Genomic DNA, 21,424 nt, shown 5'->3' on the forward strand with positions numbered 1-21,424 from the left:
AAAGCTGCCCGGGGCCACGTTGGCCGGCGAGTTTAACCTCGTGCCATCTTATCTCCAGACCTGCTTTTCATCCCTGCTCCCCTGGAAAGCAAATGTGAAGCAGGGCTCTGGGCTCGGAGGTTTGGGACGGGTGAGGTGCATGGGAAGTGAGAGAGGTCTCGGGGTCCAAGCTTGCACCCAGGATTGAATTCTTCCTGCCTCTTCTGTGGTCAAATACTTCCTTATTTTAGAAACAGACTCTTGAAGACCAGACAGGTTGGTTTGGGGTTTTGGTGGTGGTGTTCAGAGGCTCGCTTCCTACCTGCCTGCTGATTTCTGAAGCTTAGGAGCAGGTTGTGGTGTTGTGCGGTCAGCTAACGCTTCCCTGGTTAATGCAGGCAGAAGTGGCACGCAGCTCGGACGAAGGCCTTGCTTTCATGCCTTTCATCTCCAAAAAGGTGCACGAATTTGCAGGATTTTCTGCACACCTCTTGCATAAAATCCAGGGAAACTGTCATTTAAGGACAAAAAACAACTGGGGGGGGACTCGGTGAGGGCCTCCCATCTCCTTCCCCAGCAAAAACGGTGCTGAGGAGCCTGCTTTGGGTCACGAGGGGAAAAAAGAGAGGCGCCTTTTCCCTCCTTACACCCCACACGGAGCCAGTAGCACCCAACCAGCTCGTGACCTCCTTCAATCCCAATCCCTAAACAGCAGCCAGGTGCTGGGGGACACGATTTTTTTGCAGGACCCTGCATCCGAGCCCAGCAAGACCCGACCGAGCCCCGCAGAAGCGGCTGCCGGAGCCGGCTCTTGGCAAGAGGGGAGAAGAGGAAAGATTTCAGCCTCCGAGGATGCTCGCCGGGATGGAGCCGGGCATTGTGCGGCGGCCGCTCCGCCCCTCTGCGGCTGACTGCGGCTTTCCGCCGTGGCTGCGGCTCGCCGCGATGCCGAGCAGGGGACGCCGCGTCCTCGTGCGCTTTGCGAGCCCCCCCCCGAGCCTCGCTGGAGAGCCAAGGAGGGGTAGGAAAAGCTCTAAGCAATGGTAAAAGTCGGGTTCTTTCCAGAGCTGCTTCACGTGAGATGAGAGAACGGCAGCGGAGCTGATGGTAGGAGGGATTTCTAGGTGGGCTTTTTGTATTTTTTTTTTAATTTTAATGTTAATTTTTGGCCCCTCTCCTCCCCTCAGTGGCTGCTGCTTTGCTCGAGGACCTTTATCTTGGAGGCTCAGCTCTTCACCGAGGTGTAAAAACTCACAATAAACACAACTACATTTATTTCTAGCCACTCTTAATGCTGGAGGAAGCATTTGTAAGGGACTGCTGGGTTCGGGCAGCCGCCGCGGTGCTCTGCCACTGGGGGCTGCGGTGCTGCAGCTGCACAAAGGACTGGCGCACGCATCTCAGCGCATTACAGGCAGGAAGAAAAAGCACCTTTTGGGGTTTTTTCAGAGTGCCTGAACACGTGGCCAATCCGCAGAAGTCCCCTTTGTGCACAGAAGGTGGCAAACGGGGATTTTTCCTTCGAGAGATTCGCCCCTTCCTCCAGTTAGCGGTGCTGGCTGGAGGGATTGAGGGTGAATAAGCCTGGGTAAGGCAGGTCCTGGGAGTTTTGGCAGAAATAAAGAGGGCCGTGGAGCAGGAGAGGCTGGGCTGATGTTTGATAACATCCCCGCCGTTCTCACAAGGTCCCCTGCAAATCTCCAGCGATGGTAAATCTCGGGAGGAGCGTGGCGTCGTGTTTATTTAACACCTGCTTAATGATGCAAGCTGAGAAACTGCACCGCCACTTCCCGAGCACTTGTACCAGCTGTTTAGCTCAAATAATTTTTTTATATGCCGGATTAAAACAATAAAAACATTAAAGTCCTAAAATTCCCCCTGAGAGTAAACATCTAGACAATAAAGAATTGTGTGTGTAGGGGATGGGGTGGGAGAGTTCTGCAGCAGTGCAAAACAAGCTATAAATTCATCTCAGCAGTAAAGGCTGCTAAATGGAACCATTTCATAAAATGAAGTTCTTGCAAAACGTTGGAGCAGTCTGTCTTTGGGGCAGTTAAAGCGTTTTTGGCTTCTTAAACTTCTTCAAGTTATTTACAAATGGTGAATGTGGCAGTGCCTCCTTCTAGGCTGAGAAGCGGGGTTTGGGAACGGGCGAGGGGCTCAGGGTCACAAGGGTGATTGTCAGGGGCTGAAAGCATCGCCTGTCCCTTTTGTCTGCTTGAACCCTCCTCACGTGGACTTCAGGCAGGGAGACGAGCAGCTCAGTCTCAAAAAAAAAAAGCTTTACAAGAATAAATACTCAAAGGACCGGATTTGAAGCAATCCAAGCCAGAGCTAAAAGCAAGGAGCAGCCTGTCCCACCAGCGTCTCGCTCGTGGGTATTTTTCTGGCTCTTTTCTTTGCTTTTTTGGTGCAAGGCTCCTGCTTTTTCCCTTCTGCTGCCACCCCAGCCACCTGCAGTCACCGTGCGACGTGTCGCCGGGTCCTCGCAGTGCTGAGGGTGCAGGTGTGAGCTCTTCATTGCACAGCATCCCTGTCGGCATCTCAACTCTGGCTCTCGTGCAATCTCCTCATTCACCTGCTCGCTTCGGATGAACCCGAGCCTTTGTTTCTGTGCTTGGGGGAGAGATTTCCTGCCCACGCTTCAGGTATTAAAAGCCGTTTGGGATCGCTGTGCTAGCTGGTCTCCCTTTTATGCGACATTTGCCGTAAACCTCAAACATCGGCGAGCTTTAGAGGAAAAATTCAAAGCCTTTCGCCCTGCCGGCGTGTGAAATTTTATGAACGGCAGCCCCTAAGGTGGGCGGAAGAACGGCTGGGACCCCGAGGGTGCGAGCGAAGCGGTTTTGGTGACCTCAGCTGTGCGTTTCTGCGCCGCTGAATCATCGCCCAGGTGGCACCCGGCAGGGCTGAGCTCTGCTGCCGGGGCTGGGAGGAGGCCGTAGATCAAACGGCGCGGGGGAAACGCGGCTCGCATTATGCTCGCCTCCATCCCTCCTGATTTTTCGTGCACTCAAAGAGTTTCTCCACTTAATTTTTATTAAGGGCTGCAGGTGGAAAGCAATGTTAAAAGGGTTTGCCATTAGCCGGGAGCAGCCAAGGAGGCAATTAGGAGCGAGCGAGAGCCCTGGGCCAGCACGAATTGCAGCTGGGAAGCCTGCTGCAGGCACAGAGGGGCTTTTGCTGGGGGATTTGCTCAGGTCACCGAGTCCACCGGCAAGCACAGAGAGCTGGGAGCGTGCTAATGCGCTCCTCAAACATAATCCTGGTGTGTAGGCGGCTGAAATCTCCCTGTCGTGAGCTCTGGTGGTGGCAGGAGTTGGAGAAGAACGTGAGCAGAGCGAGATTTGGCTCCCCGTGAGCCTGCACAGACTTGCTGGGGAAGGGTTGGCACCTTCTGCAGGCATCATGATTGCATAATGATTGCAGCCGATTTGGGGAAAGGATCCGGGTCCCTGGCGCAGGTGATCTCTGGGCGCGGGATGGAGTGGCGCAAAGAGCTGGAGTTCGACCCCTCTGCACTAGGCTGCTCCGAGAAACCATAAATCTCGGGAGAGAAGAGGGTCACTGAGAACCTCATCAGGGTGGGAGCAGCAGCGCCGCGTTAATACGCCCATAAATCTACCTGTTACGAGAAAACAGGTGGCTCTTCCGAGAGGCAAAAAGAGGCAAACGCATGGATTTTTTTTTTTTCTGCCGTTGGCCTTCCTCCTTTTTTAATTACTGCCACACCTCGGCACTTATCGTGGCCCTTAGAAAAGGAGGGATTTGGGGTTTTGGCTGTTTCTGGGAACGAGGGATGCGCTGAGAAAGGATGCGCTCTCGTGCGCCGTGGTGCTGAGATTGGTGCCAGGGAGCTTTTTGTGCCATGGGATGGGTTGGCTGTGGGGGAAATCACACCCAAGAGTGGGATCTGGGAGCTGGGGTAGCGTGGGGTGCTCCGAAGGGACGTGGGGCATCTGTGGCCAGGAGGGAGTCACTGCAGGGCTTTGGGGAACCCCTCGGTCCCGTCCCACGTCTCGCACTGGGGCGCTTGGGGATGTCACGGCTGGCTGATGGGGTCTGCTGAGCTTCCACGGAGCTCATGCACCTCTCGGGAGGCACAAAGGGGCCAGGTCCTGCATATTTCTGTGCCTCGTTTCTAAAACACCCCAGCTGCTTCTCAGGGTGGCCGAGGATCCACAGAATTGAATTTGGCTCCTGCTTTTTGTCCCTCTCCGCTTGAGGCTTGGCTAAGCCGTGCTCACGCTCCTCTGGTTGTGAGGATCCACTCCTCCTCGTAGCTTCTTCCTCCTAGCTAGGAAATGCTAATATTAACGAGGAAATAGGCCAATGTGCTAATATTAAAGGGGAAAAAAAGCAACGAGCCTCTGTATCCATTTAGTGTGATGCCCTCCCCGAACTGGTGCTGTTAGAGGTTCCCCGTGAGCAGTTCTAGCTCAGCTCCACAAAAAAAAACAACACACCACCCTGTTTTTGTGCCCAAAAAGCCAAAGGAGAGGCTCGCACAGCATGAATGGGTGGGCGCCCACCCAGTGCTGCGAATGAATTGAAGGAAACCAACCTTCCAGCGCGTTAAAACCCTGAATGGGGAGCACGGCATCCTTCTTCTAATTGTGGTGGTGCTCAAAGGTCAAGGCTGAGTCACGGCGACTCCTCCAAGCAGCGGCGCACGGGCACAATGAGCGCTTTTTTTCCACTGGAGCTAACTCTTTGTTTTTAGGACCGGCTTTCTTGCAGCACCGGGACAATAGCGCGGCGGAGGGGATCGGCGCTAGCGAGGGGACCACGGCCAAACCTCTCCGATCAGCCTCAGCCCAGCGGGCTCCCTCCCAACAATTCCGAATTTGCTTCCCAAATTAACGTCAGGGGATTGGATTGGAGTTGTGGCACCGGCTGTCCGGAGCGGTAAATGGGGTTTTCCACCCATGGGAGCCCGCTGCTCGAGGCCTGCTCCCCCGGCACGGCTTGCCCTTGTGCTCCTCCAAGGGTAAGTCCACGGAGGGCGACGGTGCCGGGGCTCACAGCTCCCCGCAGCGGTGCCCAGGCTGCTCCTCGCTCCCACCCTCATGCCTCGGGTGTCTCAGCGAGACGCTCGTCCCGCTTTCAGCTCGATCCTGCTGCCTCGTTTCCCTCCGAGCACATTTTCGGGTTCCCTCTCGCCGCATTTTTGAGCTCCCCTCCCGGCACCGACAGCGCGAGCGGCGCGGGGTCCCCGCCAGGTGCAGCGACGGGCGTTCTGCGCGGGGCTCCCCGTTGTCACCCGGGGCTCGGGGGCTCGGTTTGCAACGAGGCCGAGCTCTCAGCTGAAATCTACGGCTTGGCAGCGAGCGGGGAAGCCGGAGCAACTCGTCCCGCAGAGCTGCATGTGCTGCGGCACCTGCTGCCAAAACCTCCCCGAGCCCCTGCCTCACTGACAGCCTTGGCCCCCGTCCAGAGCCTGTTTAAGAGCCCCGTGCAGCCTCCCAGAGCACAAATCCTCAGCCCTGTAGACAAATTAATCGACTCCAGTTCGGATTTAATTATTTTTGCGCGTACATTCTTGTTTCTCGGGGTATGCAGAGAAGGAGTTTCCTGTTATTCTTTTCTTTTCACTCTATAAATTATCTCCGGCCTGCGTGCGTCGTGCGGGGCTCGCTGCTGATGCTGTTTGTTTGCTGAGAACGAGGCTTTGCTCCCAAATTATTCATTCAGGAGCTGGGGAGCGTTCGAGGCAGGAAGGGTGACTCACTTGGTAAACAGCAGAGGCTTGCAGGGGGAAGGCAGGAGCCCAGATTGGGTTTCTGTGGTAGATCTGAAGGCTTGGGAGGGGACTGGGGGGGGGATTTTTTTTTTTCCCTTTTTCACCCTTTCTTCCCCTTTCTTCTCTACCACCAGCACCGGGGGTTCGTGATTCTTCCTCCAAATCACAGCAGGGCAGAGCCCCAGGAATTACAGGGCACCACGTTCCCCCCTCGATGCCCCCCAGCTCCCCAAAAAGCTCAGCCCCGCGGTCGGGCAGGGCAGGAATTCTGCGTGGCCGAATGCCCACACTCCTTGCCCCTTTTCCTTGGTCTGTGGCCCCCGGCTCTTGCGATAGCAAGAAACGCCGAGCTCCTAATGAATCCCCGCCTGAAATACAGCCGGGGGAGCGCCGCCGTAATTGCCTTTGTTAATATTTTTTTTTTTTTTCCTGCAGTGCTTCTCGCACGGCTCCCGGTGCTTGTGTGCGCGCTCGGCTTCCTCTCCTAACGCCCTCGTGAAGTATGGTGCCTTTTTTCCCTTTTTATTTGCTCTGTCTGGTAGGTAGGGGGAGAATTGATGGCTTGCCCAAGGTCACACTGAAAACCTGTGGTGCTGCTGGGATTCGAGCCGGGGACGTAAGAATGATTCACGTCCACGCTGGAGCTATCTGGGGGATCCCATGGGGCAGGCGCACATCCGTAGGCACAGGCTGCCGAGCCGCTGACGCTCTGCAACTCCACCCCCTCGCTCACCTCCCTTAATTACCGCTGGGCCTCTCCTCTTAAGTTATGTGGCAGCGGTAATTAATACGTGGGTTTTAATAACCTTCACTGGCGGCGAAACGAGGCTAAAAACGCTCCACCGTGTGGAAGGAAACGACCAGTGCATCGCCGCGGGCTTTGTGCCGATGGCTCCAGCCCCTGCCCGCAGAAGGGTGGCGGTGTCTGAAGCAACCCGGCTGCTCCTCTGCCTTTTTCCTCATAGAACCCTTTTGAAAAAGGGGAAGAGGTCGGTTCTAGGTCCTTCAGGGCCCTATAAAGAAACCCCTTGGGTTTTCTTTGGCTTGGGTTCGACAGCGAAAGCTCCCGGTGTCCGAGCCGGGTCGTTTATCCCAGTTATCCCAGTGGAATCCCAGTTATCCCAGTGGATTCGATGCCATCCCAGCAGGTAGCTCCCGGCCGTTCAGGAGGGCTGAGGTCGGTTTTGTCTGCACCCAGCCGTGATGCTGAGCTCCAGCGGGCGGGAGGTGAAGGAGACGCTGCGTCCGCCACGGGAGCCTTGATTAAAATTTATAAAAAAAAAAAAAAAAAAAAGAAAGAAAGAGAGTTGAATGCGGAGTTTATTAAAGAATTTGCCCCGTATGTCCTTGGCCGAATGCTTCCCTCCTCGCCGCGACGTGGTGTGCTGTAGGCCAGATGGTTGCTGCCTTCCCCCCTGCTGCAACACCTGCATTTCAGCGGAGGGGCATGTGTATGAGAAGCCCTCTGGGATGAGCGAAGCTATAGAAATGTAAATTAAATTATTTACCTACTCCCAGTTAAATGCTCTGCCCTTCTGGCCAAGGAGGAACGGGGACGGGACGGGCTCCAGGACCTGCTTAACTCTTTGTTTAAATCGCAGGGAACTTTGGGGAGCCACCTGGGCAGCTAATTGATGGGGAGTTGGTAGGAGCAGCGTGCCGAACCCATAAAATCCCCTCCCTTCCTCCAGCCTGCTCCCTGCTGCACGACAAAACCAGCAGCTCGTCCTGGGGATGCGTCGTGTGTTGTCGCCGTGACCTTGCCGTGCTGGGGGCTCTCGGCTCGCTGCAGGTGGGAGAAATGCACGAGGAGAAGCTGGGCACCGCCGGGTGCTCCCAGCTTCTCCTCCCCACGCCAGGATTTGCGGGGCGGGCGAGCCGACGCGGAGGAGGTGCTGCCGCGCAGCTCCCCTCCGCGATGACTGGCTGGAAAACAAAGCGAGCCCCCCGAAAAATAGCTGGGAAATCACACGGTGCCCTCCAGAAGGAAAAAAGAAGGCAGCTTTGTTGTGGTTTGCACAATGCTAATCCCAACAAAGCGTCTGTTAAAGGCTGTGCTGGTGGTTTGGACGGGGTTCCTAACACCAAGCACCCTGTGAGCAGGCTGGAGTTTCTGATTATTATTCTTTTTTTTCTTTTTTCTTTTTTTTTTTTTTTTTTTTTAAACAAGGAAAGGAACGTGAATTAATCACGGGGCAGGATGTAAGCAGATTTTTAAAGCAAAAGGCATATAGCCACATGGGTCCCTGGAGTTGCTGGAGCCAAAAATAACATTGCAAGGTTTAATCTCGATGCAGTTTTAGCGGGGGGCAGGGGGAACAGCAGGGGGATCTTGCCCCAAATGCGTCCAAGCCTGCTCCTTTCTGAGGTGATCGAGCTGGCTGTGCCCTTTTTGATTTTTGCAGGAAAACAGAAATAACCTTTTCCTGCTGCCCCTGCCTTTTGGGAAGGGCACCAAAAGGGGTGCATCCCGCTGCAATGCCAGAGCCGGGTGTGCCGGGGGAGAGACAAGGGGCTGAGCTGACATTCCCTGGCCTGTGGGGCCATGGAGATGAGCCCTTGCCCCCCTTTTAGTCTTCCCTTCCTCTATTACACAGATCAGGGTGCCGTGACCTTGGCTGGGGGGCTCCAAGCACAGAGCCCGGGCCGTGAACAAGCATCAGGGCACCGCAAAGGATCCGCTCCCCTCCTGCCGAAGGGCTTTGTGCTGGGCAGGGCTCCCTCTGGCTACGGGGACGTGCCGGGTGCGACCTCGGGTTTTGTTCTGCAGGGCTCGTAAACCTTCGCTCTTCTTTTCATTCGGCCTCGGCTGGCGGAGGTGCTGTCTCTTCCCTCCTCTAGCGGAAGGATGCCGCCACTGAAGCCAGCTCTCCAGGCAGCCAAAGGTGCCGACTGAGCACCCTCGGCTCCTTTTTCGTGGCACCAGCTTTTCCCATGGGAGCAGGCAGGCTCCGAGCCCTTTTTGGGGGAAAACCCACCCCTGGGGGTACAAACAAAGGGAAAATGGGGCCGAAATCTCAGCGTGCCGTCCCTCCGAAGCGTAAAACAAGGCAGCGTGGCCGCGCTCTTGCTGCATTCTTTCGAACCAACAAGTCTTCGCCGCGTTACCGCCGCTGCCTCGTGCCACCTCCTCTCCTCTGGAAACGGGCCCAGCTGGGGATTCACGGGGCAGATAATTGTAATGGTCCCCCCCGGCCTCTAAAACCCATGAATCACTCCGGTAGCCGGGCACTTTACGCGCATTAGCGAATTAATCCTTCCAGCCTCTGCGCGAGGGAAGGGGGGGTGGAATTAGCGTGGGCATTGCTCAGCTGGGAAATGGGGGGGGATGGAGCCTGGATCTCACGTGGGAACCAGGGGGGGTCGCATCGCTCAGAGCCGGCACCGCTCACCTTTGGGCACCCGTGACCCTGCATTAGTTACCTCCACGGCTGTGCCGGGCGCACGGGGGGGAATCCATCCAGCCTGCCCCCCGAGGTGGTGCTTAGAGGGTGGTGGAGACCCCGAGACACCCCCCAGCCCCCTTGTCGTGGGATGCTCACACCACGAGAACCGAGGGTGGGCTCTGGGGTGGCTCCTTTGGAAGCCGGTGCCTTTTTGCTCAGCTCAGCCCGTGCTGTTTCCCTCCAGCGCGGCGCCTGCCGGGCACGTGCTGTCTCCTTTTGTCTCCCATCCTATCCAGGTGTCTCAGCCACGCTGCTGTGCCAGGGTTCGGAGCAGCCTTTGGGCTTCCCCGTCTTAACAGCAGCTCTGTTAACAGCCCCGTGAGGAGCCTGATGTGGCCAGGTTTGGCTCCCCACCCCTCCTAGATCCCAAGGTTTGCGCTCTCTGCAAGGCAAAGCCTCCTTTTCCCGAGCGTGTGCCGGGGGAGCGCTTTGTGCCGCCCGCAGCCCGCACCCCGTCTGTGTTAAAACTGAATTTCGGCCAGGTGGCTGGCTCAGCACCGCAGCCACTGGTTGTGATCTCCGAAAATGAGTGTCAAGGTTAAAAAACAGGCACGGAGCTCGTGCGCCGTGGCTACCACCAGCGAGCACCTTGGCCGCTGGGCTCGGTGCGGTGGGTTCAGCGCTCCCTAACCCTCCCTTTGCATGGGATTTATCCTGCATGGGACACATCCAGCTCTGATTTTGCCTCTGAAGGCAGAGCCCAGGGGATCTCAGCTCTCGGGGGGCTTTCTGTGCCAGGCTGGAGCCCGTGCTGTGTCTCCAGGCTGCGTCAGGGGACACACCGTGCTCCATTCGCCCGCGGTTTGAGTGCGGTCGAAGGCTTTACAAATGCAGAAGCGAGGAGAAACCCTAAGCAACCCCTTGTTTTTCATGTCCTGCGTCTTAAATTGATGGAAAATGTTTCTGCCTGAAGATCCAGGCTTCAGCCCGCTGCGTGTATTCTCTGGCTCTTGTTCTGGCAGAGATGGCACGTCGCTCCAGCTGGAAGTATTGTGCCCTATTAAATAAAGATTTTTAAATGAGCACGCTTATTCATCGAGCTGTCACAGCCTGTTGAGTAAAGAATGCAGACTGTCCAGCCTTAATCTGCCTCAAATCTGTTTTCTCCAAAAAGCTGAGACTGCCTCTTGGGTAAATAAACTCAGCCCCGTGTTTACCCAAACCCCAAATGCCATCGGCGTGCTCCAGCCCTCGCACCGAAGGCAGCGGCCGGAGCTCCCGGAGCCATCACAGGGGGAGAAAAGAGCTGAAATGGGGGCTGTTGGTGGCATTTAGACCTGATTTTGGGCTGCTGCCGCTCGCAGGGTCGCTGCTTTCGGGGCCGATGCACGCCGCGGGGGCGGCCGCGGCATCCTCAGCTCCGCGCGGCTGTCCCTCGCCCCAAAGAGTTTACAGCCCACATCTTCTTTTTAATTCAGACACCCGCAAACTAGCAGGCTGAAATAACACTGCTATATGTCAGCTGCTGATGGAAGGAGATTAAATATTAAAGCCGGTGCTGTGGCTTTAACTCATTCGCCCTTTTTTTTTTTTTTTTTTTTTTTTTCCCCTATCCCCCCTCCTTCTTTCCCCCGCTCTCCCCCCTGCTTTCTTCTCCGTGTAAAATGACATGATTTAGAACTGAAGTGCCAGACTCAGCCTCTAGGTTTCGGCGTTTGGAAATGTATGTAGAAAGATATATTGTGTCTGTGAGCATTTCTGTGCAGAGAAAGAGAGAGCTCCGCAGCTAGTAAGACCACATAAAGATGTTAAATAGAGCTGTAACGCGCGCCGAAAGCAGCAAAAGTGCCCTAGAAAAAAAAATAAAAATCCTGCACGGAGCAAAATGAAAGATTAAAATAAATTCAGCAGTACCAACGCTGCCAAGTCCGGGCTGAAACGTGCCCCTTGCTGGAGCCAGGGCTGCTGGGGAGGATGTGGGGGGGGGGAAATGTGGCCCTATTCACCCCCTTCTCGCCCTGAAAATCTCATTTCTTTACCTAGCACAAGCCCAAATGGGAGAACTGGGCATTTTCTTCATTTTCCTTTTTTTTTTTTTTTCCCCTCCTGTGTCTGCGTAGCGGCCGCCTGCCTGCTCAATATTCATCGGGAACCGGCTGCTCCTCCGTCCTCGCGAAAAAAAAAATCCTGATTTATTCTCCTCCGCTTACCGTAACCCACCCTTTTTCCTCCGATAACGGCTCGTCAGCGCGTCGAGCGGGGGCTGGCAGCCGGTATTTTGGGCCAAAAGTGTGACAAAGCGCCGGTGCCAACCCTGCCTCCCCACGTACCCCCCCCCCCCCCTTTCCGCCAGCGCTTTATGGCGCGGCGCAAAACGAGGCTGCAAAATTTGGGCTCCCTCGGCGAAACGGCGGCGGCGGCGGCTTCAAAATCCCACCCCGGGGCTGCGCTTCGCTCGCTCCTCTCCTTTGTTCGCGGAGATTTGCGACGCCCGTTTGGAAACGAGTCACATCGGGGCTGGAGCTGGGGGCCGAGGTGTTGCTGAAGCTGCTGGGAACGTGGAGAAAAAATAATAAAATAAAAAAAACACGGCAGAAGTGTGTGGGGGTCTTTAGCAAAAGTGTTGGGAAGTGGGATTTAAGGTTTAGCTGCAGAGCAGACGGGGGAGAGGTGACCGGGAAAGCCGCTGCGTGCGCACCCGGGGTTAAGCAGGCAAAAACCTCTTTGTGGAGCTGCCTGAAAGGGTGTAAAAGCTCTGACCCCTTTTAATTCGAGCCCCGGTTACGAGTCACCCTCAAAAACCTTATGGACCTGTCTGTTGTGACATATTTTAAGGCTGCTTTGCAGAACGAGCCTGGTGCTGTACCCAAGGGGGAGGCGGATGGGATGCGCACGGAGGCGCCCGATGTCTGCTGGCACCGAGGTGGCAGCTCCCGGGTTAGAAAAGTGGCTTTGCCCGAGCAAAAAATCGAGCCCTAAATAAGCATCGGGAGGAGAGGGCGAAGCGGGGTGTCGCGCTCGAGCTAATCCACCCAAACAGGTGGCTTTGGGGTGGTGCGAGGAAAAAAAAAAAAAAGGACGGGGGAAAGGGCGGAAATTCTCCGCCGCGGCACCAGCTCTTTCTAGAAACGAGAGGAAAAAAAAAAAAATACGGCCAGCCCGCTGCTGCACGGCTGCTGGCTGCGTAAAAATCCTGCAGCACGGCCCGTGCGGTGCCCTCCGCCTCGTGCTTTGTCGCAGTCTGTTCGGAGAGGCGCAATCCATCCTCGGCTCCTGATTATTATTTGCTTTAACTCTGTCCTTGCCTCCCTCCCCTGCGCCCTCCGCCTCGTGCGGCGCAGAGCAGCGATGGTCCCCGCTCCCCTGCTTCTGATGGCAGCGAGCCCTTTTGTCCGCCTCTCGGCCCTGCGGGGTTCCCAAAAGCACGGCCCAAAAATGTTTTTTTTTTGTTTTTTTTTTTTTTTTCAGCCCACGATCCTGCCGCAGGTGGAATTTCAGGAGGCGTTTTTATGGCACGCCAAGGGCGGCCCCCCTCCACCCCCCCCGACACGGCACCGCCACCGAGAGCCGCGTCCATCCCACATCGTAAAGCCCCGGGGCTGAACGGCCACCCTGGTGCCAGCTCTGCTGCGAAAAAAATAAAGCTGATTGACCCCTAATTCCCCTAATTTGTCCCTCCATCAGCCAGCAATCGAGCGGCACGTTTCGCCGAGCGGCGCGGCGGCGACCGTTTGCGTCGCCGAGCTCGGCTGCAGCCCCGCCACTTCAACAACAACAACAACAAAAAAAATAAGGATTATTCCAAATATTTGTCCCCCGTCCGCCAGAAGGCCGCCTAATGGCTTTTTGGTTTCGAGCTCTGTGTTCACACCCCGCTTCTCCAACAATCTGTCCCGCTCTGGTTTTGCTTAACGCTCGGCAGCGATTGTGTTACAGCCGCTCTCCGGGCGGCTCTCTCTCTCTCTCTCTCTCTCTCTCCCCCCTCCAACCCCCCCAGCCTGCTGCAGGATGTACCGTAAAACCCAAAATGCATTTATTCACCATTTTCTAAATTGTTTCATTTCAGAGGTTTACAAACGAGGACCACCTGGCGGTTCATAAACACAAGCATGAGATGACATTGAAATTCGGCCCCGCTCGAACCGACTCAGTCATCATAGCAGGTATGCGGCGCTCAATCCAGGCCAACTCGGAAAATGGTGCACATTAATATAGCATGACTGCAAGATTAATACCGGGGACCAGATGCACTGAAAAACGTCCCTACCTCCCATAAAAAGCTCTTGTGATCTGCATTTAATCAGGAGGAAAGGAAAGCCAGAGGCTTCCAAGTTTCTTTTTTTTTTTTTTTTTTTTCTTCTTTATTTTATGGTGGTATCAGGTTTTGTGGGGGGTTTTTTGTTTGCCTTTTTTTTTTTTTTTTGGCCTTTTTTTTTTTTTTTTTTTTTTTTTTAAAAGCTCTCACCCTTTTTATTAAGCCTGGAAGATTTATGGACAAAAAGGTCTTTCACGTTCCTGCCTGGGCTTTGAGGACGATGAACCAAATCTGACAAACCCAGCTTCCTCCCCTCAGCCCAGGTGTCAATTTCCTTGAGCTTTTGGGCCAGCAGTTAATAAATTAAAACGCCGCCGAGTGCTCCGGCTACTGCCGAGAGCGCGTTTGCAGAGCCCGACCGAGGCGCTCTGGCAGCGCGCGGTCAATGCAGCCTTTATAAGATTGGGGGGGGGGGAGAAAAAAAAAAAGTGTATTGTCTGGCAGCAGATCACTGCCACTTACAGACCCTCTCCTGCCTTGTCGGGCTCCTCTTTCGGGCTCAATAAATGGAGCGGGGTTTGCGTTCCCCCTGGTGAAAGGAGAAGCCGTTCCGAATGGGATCAGGCTAACGGGATTTGATGATGAAAATTTTGGGGTGCAAACTCGAAGGGTCTTTGGGTTCCTAAAGATGAGTTTTCCTTCAGTTCGCCCCCTGTGTCTGTAGGATGCTGGGGGGTGGGTTCCCTTCTGCTTGTAAACCCAGGGGGGAGCTGGCTGGGAGGTGCAGTGGGAGCAGAGGGGGATCACAGCCCCGTCTCCCCCTGAAGCCCACCGTGAAAAGCCCTCAGCTTTGCTTCTCCTGGGTGCGAACCCTTCAGGATAAAACCCTGCGTGGGGATGAAACCGGGGGAGATTTAGCACAAGGAACAGCGGCGAGGGCTGATGGAGCCCCCCCCCCCCCCAGCAGAGCTTTTCTTGGCTGCTGCTCAATGGGTTGCTCCAGGTCAAATCACAAAGAAAAAAAAAATAAGGAAAAAAAAAAAAAAAAAAAAAAAACACAAACCAACAACCTATTTAGCTGTGGTCAGCACGAGCCCATTTATCGCAAGCATCCCTCCTGTTGTAAAGCCACCATTTTGTCCCTGGGTTTTCTCCTTCTCTCCCTCCCTCCTGCTTTGTGCTGAGCCCAGGGCAGCAGCCCCCGCGTTAACGAGCGGGATTTCAGCAGGATTTCAGCGTCCCTTGAGCTGAAGGGAGCCGTGAGGGATCTGTCCCCCTCCGCCCATTACAGCAGAGAGGGATTTAGGTGGGGACATGCACTTTTGGGGTTCTGAGCTGCTGTATTTCCTGGTGGTAGGAGTGGGACACGGGTAGGACGAGGGAGGTGATGCTCCTTCGCTCGGTGGCACCGTGGAGACTCCTCGGAAGGACATTGCCAAACGGGGAACGGTCCGAAAAGAGCCACGAGAGCCCTAAAAAACCTGCAAAAGCAGCCTCCCACTGAGAACTCCAGTTGATGAAGTTTCATAGCTTAATGAAGAGAGGTCTGGGGGGAAGCAGAGTGTGCTCAGAGGGGGTCTGGGCTTTATTACCTGGGGATCCCCTTTTGCGCTCCCAAACGTGCCAAGTTTTCGGCCAGCCGGCTCCTGCCGTAGCGGGGCTCCCGACCTCACGTCTCGCAGCAGCGCCGGGAGCCTCCTGCCTGCTTTACGGCCTGGGCGATGGCCAGAGGGATCACGACTCGACGTGTTAATAGGGTGGAAAACGGGCCCCGTGGGAATTGCTTCGGGCAGTGATGATGAGCAGCGCTCCCACGCCCGTCCCGGGATGCGCCTTCGTGCTCCGCGATCGCGTCGGCCACGGGGCCGCTCCGTTTGGCCACTTCCCCTCCGATCCCTCCGTGTTTTAAAGGTCTGCCCGTTCAGGGAGACCAAACCCCGCTATTTTCCCTTCCTTGTGGTAACATTTCAGCCGAGAAGGGCAAAACCCTGGGACGGGAGGGATGGGACAGCACCCGGGCAGGAATCTCACCGAAATCACTGCACGCTGCTCGCCGCAGTGATTTATTTCCCAGCACCATTTAGCAGCGAGACAAAATCAAGGAGAAATTCTTTCCCTCTTCCCGAGTTGTCACTTGCTTCGCAGACACGACACACACCTTTACAGCAAAGTAGCCAGGCTTCTGCAAAGCAGAGGCCACGCATTTTGGGCGTCCCCGGAGAGGGTGAAGGGGGTTCAAGGGGATTTTCTGGCCTCTCTCTGACCGCTGCTCCGTGTTTGCCTCCCGAACAGATCAGACCCCGACCCCGACTCGGTTCCTGAAGAACTGCGAGGAGGTGGGACTCTTCAACGAGCTGGCCAGCTCCTTCGAGCACGAGTTCAAGAAAGCCGCGGAGGATGACGAGAAAAAGGCAAGAGGCGAAGGCCGCCAGCGCTGCCCTAAAAGCGAGCTGTGTGATATTTCGGGGCTGGGGGGGATGGAGCTGGTCTGATGGAAGGCATATGGCACGGCACGGTCTTGGATTTAACGTGGGATTTTATTTTTTTAATTCGGGTGACTTTGGCTGGCAGGCCTGCAACCCGAGTTTGAGGGGGTTTTAACGGTTTATTATTCCTTCGGCTTTTCGCTTCCAAAAATGAAAAAAAGGGCAGTGCCCCAAACGCCTTGAATCACGGGAAGGAGACGCAGGAAAATGGGGACCATGAAATGCTCGGGGGCTGAGCAAAATGCCCTCGGGGATCGGGATCCTGGGTGCTGCTGCCTTTAAGGTACAGTCGTGGCCCCCCCCGACGGCTCCTCCTGTGCTCCCTGCAAGGGCACGGAGCTCTTGCGGCGCCTGAGCTGCAAACAGAGAGAGGGGCTCCGCGCAGGAGAGAGGCTTTTCCTAACAAAGAGCTCCCTCATATGCAAGCAGTATCGATTCAGGCTGCCCCTGCCAACCCCGGGTCTGAAGGACAACGGGATCTCGTCAGATAGCAGCTAATTAAGGACATTTCCCCCCCCCCGACTCCCCTCCCCATCTCCAGGATCGGAGGAGCAGCAGATGCGGACCGGGCTCTGGGGCTGGCACATACATTTACTAAATTGATGTATGGATGTACATACGCTCGCAGTCAGCGGCGCTGCTCGGAAATAAACTGCGGGAGCAGAGCCGCGTAAATCTTCGCCGAGATGGGGAACGGAGGAATTCAGAATTAAAACCGAAAACTGTCTCCCCCCCCCCACACACACACCCCCCCCCCCCCGAGCTCTCCTAATAACAGGGCTCTTTAAAGCAGAAATTGATCTCTCTCATTGGTATGCTGCAGGGCCTTGCCGGGGCATTTTTATGCTCTGAATTCCCTGCCTTTTGTTCTCGGCAGCCCAGACCGGGCGCGCTGGGAGAAGGTAGCTTTTCGTTTGTGGTTTCACGTAGAAATGGCTGAGCAGCCCACAGTCTAGCCAGTCGTTTTATAGGGAAGACCACCCATATCCTGTGCTCCGCTACCTAATAGCTGCAGCTAAGACCCTTTAGGCTCTTGGATGTTTTGCTTTTTTCTTTTTTTTTTTTTTTTTTTTTTGCTTTAGGATGACTGCAGTCAAAATATTTCCGCCAGCAGCCCGGCGAACGCGGCGGCTTGAAGCTGGGGGGTGGTTTCGGGCGCAAGGAAAGCATTTTTATCCCTCCCCGAAAATCTCTGCACACGCGAGAGCCCCGGGCCCAGATGGCTTGTCACTCCCTGAGCCTGGCCAGAGCTGCCTGCTGCATTTCTGGGATGCTTTGAACATTTGGCCGCGTCCAGCCCAGTCGCTGCTGTTGTGTTTTGTCCTCCGGTTCCAAGGGTGGTCTCGACACCAGCACGTTAATTAAAAACATAGGCACAGCAGGGGCTTCCCCTGGAGGCACTTTAAGCGGCTTGAAACTTCCCTGCATGTTAATCCCTTCTCCTTTGTGCTTCCCAGTGCAGCATCTCTGCTTAGGAGGGCAGGTAACCGGGTACCGCGGGGACCCCGAGCAGAGCTCCTGCGTAAATCACTGCGAGCAGAGAGCAGCCGCCCGGATTCTCCCCCTCGCTGCAATTTTCTCTCCTTCCCCAAGCCTTAAAGTGCAGGGGAGGTTTAGGTTAGACGCTAGGACGAGCTGTCAGCACTCGGGCAAGCGAAGCAAAGCACCGGGAGGGATTGCAGCTCGGACAAACGGCCGTCAGCGCCGATGGAGGTGGAGTTTCTCCTGCCCCAGCCAGGGGGGTGATTTGTGAGCCCATCCTGCGGCCGTCGTCCCCACTCCAGTGCTTCTTCCTCCGGCACGTTGTCTCCTCCCAGCTCTTCTCTTCCTTTAGGTCTGGGGAGGGAAGAGCTCGGTGTCACCTTGTTGTCACCCTGCCCTCGTCCCGTCCCCAGCAAGCTGCCGGCCGGTTAAAACGGGGCACGTGGCACTGCTGGAACCCAGGGGGGGGTGGCAGGCTGCCAGCTCCAGGCATATGGTTGGGTTTTATTTTAATGGGGCGCTCATAGATATTTAATAACTTGCATGGCTCTTTGTTTGCTTTTGATAATCAGGTAATAAAATAATTCAGGCTGATTTATACAATGCTTTACAGCTCTTCTGTGAATGAAAGTGCCTTCTGTAACTCGCAGGCGTTTGGCTTTGTTACCTGTTCTCCTTAGCGGAGCCCTTTTAGGGAAAAAAAAAAAGAAAAAAAAAGAGCCCAGTGGAAAGAATCGTGTCTGTGTTACTGAGAAACCACAAAATGGTGCCATCTGGGGCAGAGACCGTCTTGCCTAGGCCTCCGTCTCTCTGTTTGGACGGGGCCAGCGCGGCGCGGCACCGCTCTCCGCTCCGGGCTCCCAACTGCTCCTTCAGCACAAATAAATAATAATAATTTGGCCGGGGCTCAGAGCCGGGGTTCTTCCTCTGGGACCGGCCGAACGTTTCACAAACAATGTGAGCTAATTGTCCTTTCGATCCGGGGCTGCTTTTCCCGCAGAGCGCTGGAGCCCTGGACATGTCTCTGCCCTCAACCCCAGACATCAAAATAAAGGAGGAAGAGCCGGTGGAGGTGGACTCTTCCCCCCCAGACAGTCCTGCCTCTAACCCGCCGTCGCCGCAGAGCAAGGAGAAGGTAAGTTTCCAACGGTGTGCCCTGTGGAGGTGTCGTTCCCTCCATCCCCGGAGGAAAGCGAGCCATTTCTCCGCTCCGTTTGGCTGCGATTTGGGCTCGTGAGGTTCTCGTCTCGTTTGAGAAACAAAGAGAAAAGTGCCCCCCTTCCCTCCCCCCCCCCCTGCTCCTCAAATACACGTTTCCTGCACTTAAATCTCCGCCTGGATTTGGCTAATGAAGAAAACCTTGCTGTGTGCCCTGGGGTAACACTGGGAATGCTCTTCTGGTGGGGAGAAAGTGCTGCAGGAGCTCAGCATCCTCCCCGAGCCTGGCTCCTGGTGCCCGGAGGGGCTTTGGCTGGTGGCTGGGAGCAGGAGATGAGCCCGGGTGACACGGTCTCCATCCGAATAACTTCCCACTGTAGGGACGTTAGCTGGGCCGGGGGGCGGTGATTCGGAGAGGGGGATTATTTCAGAGAGGGGGATTATTTCCCGGCTGGGGCCGGGGTGGTAATTCGGAGAGGATTCGGGATTATTTTGGAGAGGGGGATTATTTCCCAGCGGCTGCTGCAGGCAGTAGGAGTCTGAATTTCCCTGCCCCGTTCCCTGCACCGACTTCAGCTCAGTGTGCCTTTGGGTACGTGGCTCCCCTCCATTCGTGACACAAAATTCCCCTAATTGCCCCTAAATGTCCTTAAAGCCATCAGAGGGTGTCTAGAAGGGACAGCCGGGCGATTATCAGCCTGACAGCTAACAGCACGACTCCTCCTTTTGTCCCTCGGTCCTCTCTTTAGGAGATCACCTCCAAGCCCGTCATCGTCTCGACGCCCACCCCAACCATCGTGCGCCCGGGCTCGCTGCCTCTGCACTTGGGCTACGACCCCCTGCACCCAACGCTGCCGTCCCCCACCTCCGTCATCACCCAGGCTCCCCCTTCCAACAGGCAGCTCGGGTAAGTACGGAGGACAGAGACCTGCGCCGAGGTTTTCCTCCCGCACCGTCAAGCTTCCTGGGCATTAATTAGGTCCCTAAATAAGCCCCTTGATTGCCAGCCCTGCTGATGTGCCACGATTCCCCCTGCTCGAGCATTAGGGCCTCGTGGCAGCGCCGCCTGCACGAGCAGGATGGGGTGGAAGTGCAGAAAGCAGGAACTAATTGTCGTAGCGGAACGAAACGAGGCAGAAAGCACCGCGGGGAGAAATGAAGCCCGGTCCCCAACCACGGTGACACCACGCTTGGTGTCTGTGACGGGAACGTGGCCAGCCGGGGGACTCCCGGCTCGCTTCTCCAGCCTGGTGCGGAGCAGAGAGCTCGGCTAGGAAATCGTCTGCTCCTTTAATGGCTTTGGGATTTCCTCAGACAGCCGTGGCCGCTGAAGCGTAACCCCGGCTCCAACCTGCTGGCCTCCTTCGTGGTCAGCTTCTGCCTCGGGAGCTGTTTGTTTCGGCAGATGTAATGACCTGCTCCTCCTCGCCATCGGGATTGGAGGCTCCAGAGCCCTCGGTGAGGCAGCCCCGGCCCCGCACATGAAGGGAAGGAGCCCGAAGGATGCAGGAAGCCCATGACAATGAGCCCTCAGGAGACACCTCTTTAGCCCCACTTCCATTCTGTGGTGTCAGGATGCTGCTTTCTTGCCGTGCTCCTGGCCTCTTTCTAATTGCCCTGGGTGGAGGCTGGCTCCTTGCATTAACCGGGCCATTTATTTTTTTTTGGCTGTCACTTCATATTTTTGTGTGTGTTTTCGCTCTGACCCCGTGGCACCATCAATCCAGGCTTCCTGACGGAAAGTTTTAAATCCTGTCCTGAGGCATTAAGGGGTTAAGTGATTGTCCTGGGGCTCCAAAAAGGCCTTAAACCCCCCCCCCAGGAACCCAGCACGGGCAGAGGCTCGCGGGGCCATTTGGCACCGGGTCCCCCCCCTCGCTTGGAGACATGAGGAGATCAGAACTGGGGGGAGCTGGACTTTTAATGGGATTTCGTGTGCCCTTTGCAGCTTGCAGGGCCAGATCCCTCCCGGAGCTGAAGCAGGCTCCACGGGGGGGGGGTCAGGCTGCAGCTTTAACGAGGGTCCCTGCATTAGGGCCGCGGCAGACGTGGTGGGGTCGTCGGCGTGACAGAGATGGAGGGGAGGCTGTGACCTCCCCGTAACTCGCCTTGTTAGGCCGGGCTTTTCAGAGCAGCCTGGAGGATTTGGGATGCCCAATAGAAATGAATGAGAGCCGAGCGTTGGCGGTCCCAGGGCAGCCTTAAAAATTCCTGCCTGAGTTATTGGCGTGGCGAGCTCCCCGCTCCGAGCCGCGCTCCCTGCCTCTCCCCACCCCGCTACGACTCCGTGCCAGCTTCCTCCGAGGTCGCAGGCAGCCCAGCCTCCTCTGCCCCCTTCCCCAGGCTCAGAGGAGGAGGAGGAGGAGGAGGCAGCAAGGCAGCAGCAGGGCTTTTTTTTTTTTTTATTCCTCTTCTCCCCCCCCCCAGCCAAGCTGCCAGCAGCTCTGCTCTCCTCCTGGCTCGGCTCTGCCTCCGCTCGGCTCCCCGCGGCGCCGGCGTGAAGCGAGGAGGAGCAGGAGGAGCAGCCCTTTCTGGCAGGGACCCTTTCCTTCCCCTCCCCGGCAGCCAGAGCCAGAGCAGCTCTGGTTTTTCCTCCCTTTTCCTAGGGCAGGCTGGGTCTGGAGGGTCGCAGGCTCTGCGGTGGGGTTGGCAGCACTCTGAGACGGAGGCAGGGAAAAAATTCTGGGCATTTGTCATCCGTAACCACCAGCCCTGGCGGGGTCGCCCCCTCCCCAGCCTGCTGCGATGGGCTCCGGCCCCGTTTTTTCCCCAGAGCCATTCCTCAGGCAGACACGAACCAGCCCCACGCCAGCTCCATATCAAGGAGGTTTTCTCCAGAGTCATAAGAGTCAGAAGCATTAATGGGGAGCTCAGCCCTGCCGTGGGAGCCCAGCAGATGTGGCTCAGGGGCTGAGAAGCGAGCAGGAGGCAGGGG

The 21,424-nt window shown here is 56.1% G+C and overlaps 1 protein-coding gene across 6 annotated transcripts in view; it reads left to right on the forward strand.

Annotated features, from left to right (window-relative positions):
* The window catches only part of LOC309888751 (cyclic AMP-dependent transcription factor ATF-7), a 65,016-nt gene that overhangs the window by 31,139 nt on the left and 12,453 nt on the right, over positions 1 to 21,424 (forward strand). For all 6 annotated transcript variants that reach the window (XM_082781275.1, XM_082781276.1, XM_082781278.1 and 3 more), the window contains 4 exons: positions 13,175 to 13,271; positions 15,656 to 15,774; positions 18,332 to 18,466; positions 19,239 to 19,396. In XM_082781275.1, coding sequence (XP_082637401.1) covers positions 13,175 to 13,271; positions 15,656 to 15,774; positions 18,332 to 18,466; positions 19,239 to 19,396 — 509 coding nt within the window. The remainder of the gene's footprint in view (positions 1 to 13,174; positions 13,272 to 15,655; positions 15,775 to 18,331; positions 18,467 to 19,238; positions 19,397 to 21,424) is intronic.

Source organism: Aythya marila (genome assembly GCF_965140915.1).
Source record: "Aythya marila genome assembly, chromosome: 30".
Taxonomy (NCBI): domain Eukaryota; kingdom Metazoa; phylum Chordata; class Aves; order Anseriformes; family Anatidae; genus Aythya; species Aythya marila.